The following is a 12,895-nucleotide window of genomic DNA, read 5'->3' on the forward strand; positions in this document are numbered from 1 at the left end:
GGGCCTCTAGGACTTAAAATGGGGTGTGGTAAGATGCACCAACCACTGTTGGTGCTATGCCATAAGAAAGCGATTATATATGATTAATGTTATATGCAAAATACATCTTTGATTAATTAAGAGACTAAATATGTGCTTTACTGTGTGCCCAGATTTTGCGCCATTTAACAAGCAAAAGTGGAGCGGGTCCTAAATGCACTTGCGCCATGACCTACAAAGAACAAGAACTATTTAAGAGTGAATTCCAGCAGCTTACACCTAACAGATCAACGATTGTTACCATCCATGAATATTGTGTCATTTTGTTGTGTAGAGCAGAAAAAAATGTCCTTCTTGCCCTTTTTGTTTTATTTAGTTCATTTGCTTGTTTAAGGCATCTTTGTCACAATCTTTCTGTCTCAACCCCCTGCCAGTTGAAGTATGAAGAAATCTCCACCATCAACCTCCAGGGAGCTACCACTGATCCTCAGAAGCATCATGGCTTCTGCACCTTCCAGCCACTGTCCTCTACAGACGCTGTAGAGGAACGCCTCATATTAGACTCGATTGCTTGGCCAGAAACTCCACTTTTGCCAGCTCCTCTTCCACTGAATCAGACAAGTGATCCTGCCCACAGCACCTTCACCATTCTCCCAGGGAAGAGGGAGGGGGGGCAGTGGCATGTAGGGGATCAGCTGGAGGTTATGATCAAAATATACGACTTCCAAGGTCAAGCCAAGAAGTCTGGAGGAGATGTCTTAATTGCACGGTTGCACAACAAGACACTTGGAGCAGGTGTGGCCGGGCAAGTGGTGGATCACCTCAATGGCTCCTACTCTGCTGTATTCTCTTTACTCTGGGAAGGAAGTGCACAGGTTGAGGTAATGCTAAAGGCTATCTCTTTAAATGTAATTGTTCTATAGGTGTTTAAAATATGTTATATAAACCTCTCCCCACTGACTTACTGTTGCTAACAAGTGTCAACTTCCAGAACCAATAAATTAAGTCATTGTGGAAGTGCCAAAAACTGCAGTACCTCCAATGACCACTGGAGGCTGCCTCTAATAGTGAGCCAATCTCCACTGATCTCCATGTTAAATGCAAAACTTTACTACCCAAATAAACATATTTACAGCTTGGTTCTTATGTTTTTAGACTCTTGACGATATTTCTTTAAACTATAGAGACTAAAAACAGGGTTTATATACCTCAGTGTGAATATCTAGTATACTGTTATTTAACACTTAGCACTTACAGCAGATATTTGTGTCTGCACTTGCCTTACCTGGCTTGTTAGCTTGTCGAGTGTTTGTCATTTCTCACTGATTGATTTGTGGTGCACATACATAAATGTCAGGATTGTTTTTTGTCACTTCGAAGATGGCTGGCTGTAGAGGTAAGAGGACCAATTGTACTCGCCAACAAGAGAGTGTCAGGTTCATTTCATTCTGTGGTTAACTATTTAATTTGTTAACCTATGAATTAGCCTTGGGCAGACAGTTTATTATATAACTGTGATAACTCCTCGCTCCTCTCTACTGACTCAAAGAAACAAAAAAAAAACAAACAATTCTTCTCCTTCTTATTTCTAATCACCAGCTGTCATTTTTGTCACCTTAAAACTGTCAGTAGCACGTTAACAACTGTTGCTAGCTTCATGTAGCTAATCAGTAAACATTTGCACTAAGCTGCCGGGTAATTTGACATGACTGAGTGAAAATTCTTGTTCTCTGTACTATCAGGTGACGCTGGTTCACCCTAGTGAGGCTGTCACAGTGCTGCGCAGGCTGAACAAAGAAGAGCCTGATAGGGTTTCCTTCAAGAGCCTCTTCCGCTCAGGCTCAATTTCTCAAACTACCATCTGTAACGTCTGCCTACGTGAAACCGGGCAGCCGCTGTGCAACTTCACGGACCTCCGTACGGGTGAGCCTTGGTTCTGCTACAAGCCAAAACAGCTGAGCTGTGATGACAGGATTAACCACGTGAACGGAGACACCAAAGAACTCCAAACACTCAAGGCCACAGAGGATAAGCTTTTCCAAAGGTGAGGGAGGAGAGAGAAAAAACTTTCATTAAGTTTCCATTATAATAAATATTTATATATATATATATATATATATATATGTATATATATATATGCAGTAGAGCTAACTATGTTTGTTCTTGGTGTAAAATTTCAAGTTTGTAACAACAGGCAGTAAAGATTGAGCCTAAAGATGTTACCAGAGTAAGAATAACAAAAAACAGTCTGAATCAATTCGTTGACTTATATTAACAAAGTAGACAGCGTATCTTCAAAGTCCAACTAAGGAAGAAGAATTATTGAATGTTAAAGCATTTTCTTCTGATAAATAACATGACGTTGGTTTTACATGTTGAATGTGTGTATGAGATACTTTATTATGTGAGCTTTTCTTCAGGGGTGTCAACATGAAAGTCTTCATTCAGGCTTCAGGACCTGCTAACGTCGCTGTTTTGCCTCAAAGGAAAGGTAAAGCAGGATCTTTCCTACCTTCACCGTTACCTATGATAACAATTCAAAACCTTATGTGCTTAAGACCATGAAAGTAAAAGTGTCTGCAAAAATTGCACACAACCTAGCTCTGTATTGACGCCAGAGCAAAGTTAGTTAACAACTGCCAATGTTCTGCTTAAATGATGAACATTTTCATGTTAGCTTCAGTGGCTGTTTTTAGTAGATACACTAGAATCCAAGGCAGTCAAAATGGATCTCTTATTTTAGCTTTTGCATTATTATTATTTCTGGAAGACCATACTCAAAGGTTGGTGTGTGATGTTAAGTCAGTTTAGGTTTTGATCCCTGAAAAGGCAACTTTTGTAACTTATAAGGCTGATAGTGTTCCATGTTTTCCCTTTTGTCTAAACAAGTCACAGGAAAAGAAGAAAACCAAGAATGGGCTGATTGTACTTTGCATTGCCTTTGTAGCCAAAGTGCTTATTTATTTCAAAACTACTAAATTAGAGTTGATCACAGTAAGAACCACATAAATGTTTTATCTGCAGCTGTACAATAAAGTCCAATAAATGCACAATATTTGAGTATTGCTTAAACTGAACCTCATTAGATTAATAAATGTATTTGTATTCGACCCATTTATAAAGATTTATGTTGTAGAAATTAAATGAATGGTGTGCCACAGACAGGTTAAGCAGAGAAACTGATTCTTGTCTTTTCATGGGATTTGTCTGCAATCAGTAAAATATAAAATAACTCTTCCCACATCCTTTTCTCTCAGGTCAACCTGAGGTCAAGGAAAGCATTGGGAAGTCTGGAGTTTCTGGCTATTACTACCAGGGTGTGTGGAGAGCACTAGGTGGAATCAAAGTTCGCCAATTCGACAGCCCCTCTGCCGTCAATCAGTGTCTGAAAGGCAAGATTGTCCACCTGTATGGAGACTCCACCATCAGGCAGTGGTTTGAATACCTCAATGCTTTCCTACCAGGTAGCTGATCCACAGGGATTTCTGGAAACAGTTTTATTTTGTTTAAACCTCTGCTTAACCTCTCCACTCTGTACTACTTTCAGATGCCAAGGAGTTCAACCTGTACAGCTTTAAGCAAGTAGGACCTTTCATGATGTTGGACAATGCAAACAAATTCTTGGTAACATACCGCTGCCACGGTCCTCCTATTTCTTTTCGCAACGTCCCAATCAGCCAGTTGCGTTACATTGCCAATGAAATAGATGGGGTAACTGGTGGCGACAACACTGTCATAGTTTTAACTGTCTGGGCTCACTTCAACAGTTTCCCAATTGAGCTCTACATCCGACGGCTTCAGAGCATCCGCAGGGCAGTGGTGCGTTTGCTGGACAGGGCTCCAGGCACGCTGGTTGTCATCAGGACTCCAAATCTGAGAGCTTTGACGCTTAAAATGGCTCTTACCAACAGTGACTGGTTCTCGCTTCAGCAAGACAAGGTTCTCAGAGCCATTTTCAAGGGACTTAATGTTTGTCTGGTGGACGCCTTGGAGATGACTCTGGCTCACCATATGCCACACAACATCCATCCACCACGTCCCATCATTAAGAATATGATTGATGTTCTCTTGTCCTACGTATGCCCCCAAAAGGGCAGCTAGATGTGGATTTGGTCAATGAGAGTTTTGCTAAATTCAGCAAACACCCATTTGCTTGAATTTCCCCCACACGTTTTTTAAACTAACACATTTTACCCTTGGGGTCAATCTGACCCCAGGGATATTTGCCTCCAGAAAATGATTTACATACAATTGTTGACCAAGTCTTTGTGTCAGGCACTTTGTTTTTCTGTTGAATAAAGAAATAACCCCTCGATAATGAAACCTATTGGTGAGTTGACCTGTTCTCTAGTGCCACGCATCACCATCAGCCCAAACTTTTAAATTAGAATGAATGTATCTTGAAAAGTTTTCATACAAAGCTTCTCAAATTTACTGACAACATTAATGACCACTGGTTGCATGTCTGTTGCGTAACAGCTGCGCTGTGGTTTGACTCCATCAGCAATGAGCAAACATATCTTTAAGAGAGAATGCCTTTGCTTTGCTGGACCCAGCTGTTTTTTTGTCATAATATTTGTGTGGGAGTTTCAGACCAGAGCTGGTAGACAACAGTGCCGGAAATAATGATTCACGCAAGCTCTTGTGTGGTGAGTCTCTGAAAAGTGTGTGTTATAAACTCAGCTTTCATAGACCAGCCTGCAGTACAAGAGCAAATGTGAATCTGCAAAAGTTTGAAAATATTACTCTTAAATTGTGTGGGAGAAACACTATACATTTAGTGCTTCAGTTGTAAAGAAGGAAACACAAAATCATATTAGCAGAGATTAGATTTTTTCAGCAAATCAAATTCAAATTTTAAATTTTATATGTATAGCGCTAAATCATAACCAGAGTTATCTCGAGACACTTTACAAAAAGAGCAGGTATAGACCGACTCTTTATGTTATTTAAAGAGAGGCCCAACATGAATCACCATGAGTAGCACTTGGCAATATTCGGCACATTGGCAAGGAAAAACCTCCTTTTAACAGGCAGAAACCTCGAGCAGAACCAGACTCATGTTGAACAGCCATCTGCCTCGACTGGATGGGCCGAAAAATGGGAGAAAATACCAATCTGCCCCCCCCCAACATACAGTCGAAAATATGACCCTATGAACGGATTTGTCTGCTGTTCTTTCCTATTTATTTTCTATTTATTTCCATTTGTCAAGGAAAACATAAGTGTGTGACACCCCTCCCAAGTGTGCAATTGGCTGCAGCCAAATTAAGCCAGCATATTCCAGTATGTTCGCCTAAGAAGCACTCCCGTCTGTACAGGGTTGACAGGTTTGCTGATGTCCCTCGCAAAAGTGCTACTTTTGAATTGTTGCTGTGGGTTGAATTTTTTGGCCTGCTGGTGGGTAGACCTATATGCATGCAAAATCACATGAATACCATCTACAAATAGAAATATAGCAGACAAAATATAATATAGTGAAGCAACATCATAAGGCATCAGGTAAAGCCAAATATCCGGGGTTTTAGTAGTTTCAGCTGAGCATAGATCAGTAGTGCTCTACACAAGCATGACGGCGTTGTCATGACAACGGTTGTTTTTAGTGTTCTAATGATCTCAGATCCCAACGACGATATAGCCTCTGGGGACAATGGTGAACATAGCCAGCGGTTAGCGATTAATGACTTCCAGTCAAGACTTCCTTTACCGTGTGCTGCATTGTTTACAGAAAAAGAAACCGTTTTTGTTGTTCCTGCCTTTGCCGAAGTTTCAACATCATTGATGCAGATTTGTAAAAAGTAAAAATGTCCATCCTCAAGAGGAGAAGAAAACTGCTTTTAAAATGTTTGTTTGTTGAACACAGACATGACAGCTCCCTAAAAGTGAAGCCAAAACATTAGAGCGCCCCCTGCTGACTGGCTGCAGTATAGGTCATAAAGCCCGCCTCCTCCATGTTAACAGAGGGGACATGAGTCAAACTATAAAATCAAAATGCACGACAAATACACTTTTCTCAAACATGGTGTGACATACACAAAATGTATTATCACATGTTGTTGTTTTATAAATTGTGTAAACAGAATAATTAAGGCCGGCAGCAGCATTTAACTTTCCTGAATTAAGTGTATTATTCCAGTTGTTGTCAGTAGAGGGCAGTATGAGACCTTACCTGTGGCCTGGGCTATGGATTGGCAAGGAGCTTCCGCTATTGCTCATTCTCATATGAGCAGCCATACTGAACGGCAGCACGTTTTCCTTCTTTTTTCACATATCCTGTTTTAGGTATGTATTTACATGCGCATGCATGCCAGTGGTCGCGGTACAGTACCGTAACATGTCGAACTACATGTATGAAGTTTGTGAGAGTTTATAGCTTAATAGTTTATAACTTTATAGCTACCTAGCAATGTAAACAGAGTGCTAGCCATTGTTGCCGCTGCTAATGTGTTTACATAGCTTTCAGTTAGGGATCATTTCTGCTCCTGCACTCTGGGTGTTCTGAACCGTAAAGTTAATGAAACTTGTGTATGATAAAAATGTGTGTTAACATTTATAGATGAGCTAATTTGACTCTGTTAGTTGACATTAATTAAACATGAATGTGCATGCTCCTGATTTGATGCCAAATTGATTCTAAGCCATTAGCAATTGTCTAGTCTCTCTGCAATACTGTAAACTGAGAGGGTTTGCACTTATACATTAATGTAGATGTACACTAAGAGATTAAGGTGACGCATAAGTATATAATGTTTAGAATGTATAATACAGATATGAATGTTGTACAGGTGTAATCTGCTACACATTAGGAAGAAACTGAGTCATTTATTTTGGTAACAGTTACGCCGGGAACACACCAGACGCCGAAGCGCCGCGAATAGCCGCGGAGCGGAGCCCGTTTCCTTTCGGCGCCCATGTTAACCGATTGTGTCGTTCACACCAGACGCACCTCCGCGGCCGGCTCGCGCCCTGCAGCGATCGTTTCGGCGTCTGGTCTATTTTTTGCGCGAGCCGCGAGCGATCGCGTCAATCCTGGCAGGAAGTCACACATGAAACAACGAGAGAATCCAGTCAATTTTCAAAATTAAAACAATTTTCAAAATAAAACACCGCGATTGACAAATGCGATGTTATATTTGTGTGCTTTTATATATTTGTCAGTATCTAAACAGAGGGCGAGAGAGATGAAGATACAAACACACACACACACACACACACACACACACACACACACATGGACATAGACACAGACACAGACAGGCACACACGCACACATACACACACACACACACACACACACACACAAGAAAGAGAGAGACACAAAGTGGACTGGCTATAGGGGGTGCGGGCGGGGTGTCAAAACACACACGCAAACAGAGAGAGAGAGAGCATGATTAAAAAAAATGCGCGTCTGGTGTGAACGGAAGTGCTCCGGCTCGCGCGCGATTTTCGTTGCGCAGCGCTTCGGCATCCGGTGTGTTCCCGGCGTTAGGCTTGTGTATATTTCTACTGTTTATTTTCTTAAAGAAATATGTTTTTATATTATGTATACACTGAACAGAAAATAGACTTAATGACATTGCACTGAAATGTGAATCTTTGTGAAATAAACATTCTCATATGAGCAGCCATACTGAACGGCAGCACGTTTCCTTCTTTTTTCACATATCCTGTTTCAGGATACTTAACCTGTTAGCACTGACCGAGGTGTCACAATGGTTTCTGTCATTATACACTGCTCAAAAAAATAAAGGGAACACATAAACATCAAAATGTAACTCCAAGTCAATCACACTTCTGGGATATCAACTTGACCAGTTAGGAAGCAACACTGATTGTGAATTAATTTCACCTGCTGTTGTGCAAATGGAACATACAACAGGTGGAAATGAGAGGGAATTAGCAAGACAACCCCTATAAAGGAAATGGTTCTACCATTTCCCTGACCTCATCCTTTCTGGCTGATTTTGGTCACTTTTGCATTTTGAAAGTGCCCTCGCCACTAGAGGTAGCATGAGGCGGTGTCTGCAACCCACAGAAGTTGCTCAGGTAGTGCAACTCATCCAGGATGGCACATCAATGCACGCTGTGGCAAGAAGGTTTGCTGTGTCTCCCAGCACAGTGTCAAGAGCATGGAGGAGATACCAGGAGACAGACCAGTACACCAGGAGACGTGGAATGGTTCCGTAGGAGGACAACAACCCAGCAGCAGGACCGCTATCTGCTCCTTTGTGCAAGGAGGAACAGGAGGAGCACTGCCAGAGCCCTACAAAATGACCTCCAGCAGGACACTAATGTGCATGTTTCTGCTCAAACTGTCAGAAACAGACTCCATGAGGGTGGTATGAGGGCCCGACATCCACAAGTGGGGCCTGTGCTCACAGCCCAGCACCATGCAGCCCGATTGGCATTTTTCAGAGAACACCAGGATTGGCAGATTCGCCATTGGCGCCCTGTGCTCTTCATGGATGAGAGCAGGTTCACACTGAGCACATGTGACAGATGTGAAAGAGTCTGGAGATGCCATGGAGAACGTTCTGCTGCCTGCAACATCCTTCAGCATGACCAGTTTGGTGGTGGGTCAGTGATGGTCTGGGGAGGCATAACCTTGGAGGGCCGCACAGACCTCCATGTGCTAGCCAGAGGTACCCTGACTGCCATTAGGTACCGGGATGAGATCCTCAGACCCATTGTCAGACCATATGCTGCTGCGGTGGGCCCTGGGTTCCTTCTGATGCAAGCCTGATGTGGCTGGAGTGTGTCAGCAGTTCCTGCATGACGAGGGCATTGATGCTATGGACTGGCCTGCCCGTTCCCCAGACCTGAATCCAATCGAGCACCTCTGGGGCATCATGTCTCTTTCCATCCACCGACGCCACGTCGCACCACAGACTGTCCAGGAGTTGACTGATGCCCTGATCCAGGTCTGGGAGGAGATCCCTCAGGAGAACATCCGTCGTCTCATCAGGAGCATAACCAGACAGTGTCGGGAGTGCACACAGGCATGTGGAGGCCACACACACTACTGAGCCTCATTTTGAATTGTCTTGAGGAATTTCCACAGAAGTTGGATCAGCCTGTGATCTGATTTTTTTCCACTTTTATTTTGAGTATGATTCTGAATCCAGTCCTCCATGGGTTAACGATTTTGATTTCCATTGATCATTCTTATGTTATTTTGTTCTCAACGTATTCTACTATGTAATGAATAAAGATTTTCAACTGGAATATTTCATTCATCGAGATCTATGATGTGTTGTTTAAGTGTTCCCTTTATTTTTTTGAGCAGTGTAGTTAGTTCTTCTTCTTCGCGACATTTGCTTCAAGTTACGAGTTTCTGAGTCATACAATGGAGCTAGCCTCTGTCGTTTAATAATCTTCTTTTTTAAGGGGGCAATCAAGTCTAGAGTACTTCTCAGCAAACCTGCAGTACTATCAACAAACTGATCAAGCTGAGAGGGACTAACATTAGAGCTTTCTGTAGTAAACAGATGTGGTAAAGAATTTTTGTTGAACATTTTTGTTAACTGGAGAGTAGTCGGTTAATAGGACATCTAATGTTACTAAATAGTGATCTGATAAAAGAGGATTTTGTGGGAAGACAATTAAGTTTTCGGTTTCAAGGCCATAAGCTAGAACAAGGTCAAGGGTGTGGTTAAAGCGGTGAGTAGGCTGGTTTACACTTTGAGTGAAACCAATAGAGTCCAAAAGGGACATAAATGCCATGCTAAGACTATCATTATCAACATCTACATGAATATTGAAGTCCCCTACAATAATTATTTTATCTGAACTCAGGACTAAATCTGATAAAAACTCTGAGAATTCAGTTAGAAAATCAGAGTATGCGCCAGGAGGGCGGTATACTATCACAAATAAAACAGGCTGTGAAGTTTTCCAGGCTGGGTGTGAAAAAGAAGAAGAGATAAGAAGACTGGAACTGAAGATAGCTGCCACTCCACCTCGACCAGTGTCTCGAGGAATATGAGTATTAAGATGACTGGGAGGAGTGGATTCATTTAAGCTGACATATTCTTCCTGACACAACCAAGTCTCAGTTAAAGAGAGTAAATCAATATGATAAACTGATATCAGATCGTTCACTAATAGAGCTTTAGATGACAGGGATCTGATATTTAACAGACCACATTTAATTCTCATATTTTTTGGCATAACTTCGGTTGTTGTTTTAATTTTTATTAAATTGTTTTGATTTACTACTTTTTTATTTGAGTTTGAATTAACTGTAATAACAGGCCTGGGTTGGGGGGCAGACACAGTCTCTATAACATTAACATTGTGGCTGGGAAACTGCTCACAGGGAAGCTCAGAGGAGTGTGTAGGACTACAGCTCTGCCTCCTGGTCTCAACTCTGGTTTGTGAGGTTTTACGACTAACAAACTTATATTAAGCCATATTACGAGACAAAAGAGCTGCACCATCCAAAGTGGGATGAATGCCGTCTCTTCCGATCAGACCAGGCTTTCCCCAGAATGTCTGCCAGGTATCTATGAAGCCCACATCGTTTGCTGGGCACCACCTCGATAGCCAGCGGTTGAATGATGACATGCGGCTATACATGTCATCACTCGTCAGATTGGGCAGGGGTCCAGAGAAAACTACGGAGTCCGACATCGTCTTTGCAAATGCACACAACGACTCAACATTAATTTTAGTGACTTCCGATTGGCGTAACCGGGAGTCATTAACGCCGACATGAATTACAATCTTATCAAATTTACGATTATCCTTTGTCAGCAGTTTTAAATTTGACTCGATGTCGCCCACTCTGGCCCCAGGAATACATTTCACTATGGCCACTGGCTTCGCTAACTTCACGTTTCTGACTATGGAGCTGCCAATAACCAGAGTTGGTTTCTCAGAGGGTGTGTCGCTGAGTGGGGAAAACTTGTTCGAAACGTGAAGTGGTTGGTGGTGAACCGTGTGCTTCGTCTTGCGGCTATGCTTCCCTCTGAGAGTAACCCAGCCACTGCATCCCGGCTGCTCAGGAGTTGCCGGGGGAGAAGCTACGCTAGGTCGGCCCGCACCTGCTACTGGCCCTGGGGGCTTGCTGCTGACTACAGCAGCTAGCGATGCTTGGTTTTCCAAGGTGCGGAGCCGCGTCTCTAATTCCGTGATCCTCGCCTCCATAGCTCCAAAAATACTACATTTCATACAAGTACCATTATCCGTAAAGGAGGTCGAGGTAGAGCTAAACATCTGACACACCGAACAGGGCAGATCAGGAGAGCAGGAGGGAGAAGGAGAAGACATTTCAATTGATTAAGCTAGCCGAGTATAAAGTTAAGGGTTTAGCAGATATGACGCTAATGCAACAACGAGAGTGCTTGATGAAAACTAGTGTCTGTTTAAGTGCACAGCAGCTGAATAACCGCAGTGATGATAATTACAGCAGATTAATCGATTTAGCTCGAGCTCTAGCAGCAGCTACAAACTGCACAGAACAACACAGTAGCAGCGAGAAAACAGGAAATGACGCAATACGCTCACCTGACGCAATTTGCATTTTTTGCCTTCTGTTTATTAAACCTAAGTATAAGTCTGTATCTGGGTCCTCACCTTTTTGGTTTTACCACAAACCCTGACAGATCTATTTCGACCTCACTCAGACTGTCACCACGGTCTTACCGTGAATGATCCTTCTACCTATCTTCGAGACCATAATATCAAAAAAGTACCTGACCTTAAGAGGCTGGCCCCACAGCATATAAGCAGCGGGGGCAGACGCCTCTTCCTCTTTGCTTTTCTCGCCTCATCTGAGACAGGTAAGTAGTGCACGTTACAGCCAGTAATCCGTCACATTTTGTGCAGGTGCCTCGTGTCCCTGAGGATTGTTTGGTTGTTACATGGTTACAATGTTAGAATTTTATTTAGGAGACGCTTTTGTCCAAAGTGACGTACATCTAGTTAATACAACACAAGCAACGATCAAGACAGGAGGGAACGAAGTCAGCAAGTCAGTAAGTGTCAAAAAACAGCTTCAAGTGCGATTAGACACTGGTGCCAACAGGCAGTGTAAAGGGCGTTGTTTTTTTGTTTTTTTTAAATAATAATAATCATCATCAGCAACATCAACAAGATCAGTATAGTCATTATCATCATGAAAATCCTAATCAGCATAAACAACATCCTTGATGTCGTCATCATCAATAGCATCAATGTCATAAAGGTCAGAGGTGTTCATGAAAGAGCTGGGTCTGTAGCTTCTTCTGAAAGGTGAAAGGGACCGAATGGAGTTTGGTAGCTCGTTCCTCAAACCTGGGGACTGCTGAGGAGAAGAGTCTAGTTAGCGACTTAGGGCCCTGTTGTGATGGGAGTACCAGGCGCCTTTAATTGGCAGAGCGTGAAGGTTTTCTTTTCTCTTCCCCCTCGTACTTTTTTGGCACAAGGGGGATGTTTTGAACTAAATCTGTATTAAACAGATAAATGACTCTGGGCCCCATCGTATACCCAGCGCAAAGTGCCAAAGCGTGCAGCCAGGTCTTCATCTTGAGCATAGGGCTGACCAGTTCAGGAACATGAAGCAGAAAGCTAGATCAGAAACCCTGTTAACGCACAAAAGTTTACCTGCGGGGCTTTGCTAACGACTGGCCAAGGGGTGCACAATCTCAGTGATCAGTGATCAGTATCAGATGACTCCTGGGATGGTTTATACACCAGATAATGTTGTTATCCAGCAGGGTGGGAGGTTCTCATATAGAAAGTCAATGAAGAAAAAATTGGAGTGAATTCACTTTGTAGGAACAGCAACAGCAACATATTTTTAAAAAACCTCCCCCAAGAGACGTGAATATGTTTCATGGATCACTCCAACAAAGACTGTTTGCTTCTGAAAGTGGGGACATGTAATATCTCTGTATGTTGCACTTTTTTACATTTTAAATATCAGGCATACAGA

At 42.5% G+C, this 12,895-nt stretch overlaps 1 protein-coding gene across 1 annotated transcript; it reads left to right on the forward strand.

Moving 5' to 3' along the window:
* The first annotated feature begins 488 nt into the window (after nucleotides 1–488).
* Nucleotides 489–4,080, forward strand: LOC138599859 (NXPE family member 3-like). The gene is made up of 5 exons (XM_069671613.1): nucleotides 489–860; nucleotides 1,722–2,023; nucleotides 2,400–2,470; nucleotides 3,237–3,443; nucleotides 3,527–4,080. The coding sequence occupies exons 1-5, from the start codon at nucleotides 684–686 to the stop codon at nucleotides 4,078–4,080; spliced, it is 1,311 nt and encodes a 436-aa protein (XP_069527714.1). The 5' UTR covers nucleotides 489–683.
* Nucleotides 4,081–12,895: the final 8,815 nt, after the last annotated feature.

The sequence above is a fragment of the Semicossyphus pulcher genome, unplaced genomic scaffold (genome assembly GCF_022749685.1).
Source record: "Semicossyphus pulcher isolate SPU_LCO1_2020_fin unplaced genomic scaffold, fSemPul1.0.p SCAF_20, whole genome shotgun sequence".
Taxonomy (NCBI): Eukaryota; Metazoa; Chordata; class Actinopteri; order Labriformes; family Labridae; genus Semicossyphus; species Semicossyphus pulcher.

Coding starts and splice junctions, on each gene's coding strand:
- LOC138599859 (XM_069671613.1), top strand. CDS start 684: ATGATCAAAATATACGACTTCCAAGGTCAAGCCAAGAAGTCTGGAGGA. Junction 861..1,721: donor AAGGAAGTGCACAGGTTGAG/GTAATGCTAAAG, acceptor CTGTACTATCAG/GTGACGCTGGTTCACCCTAG. Junction 3,444..3,526: donor CCTCAATGCTTTCCTACCAG/GTAGCTGATCCA, acceptor TACTACTTTCAG/ATGCCAAGGAGTTCAACCTG.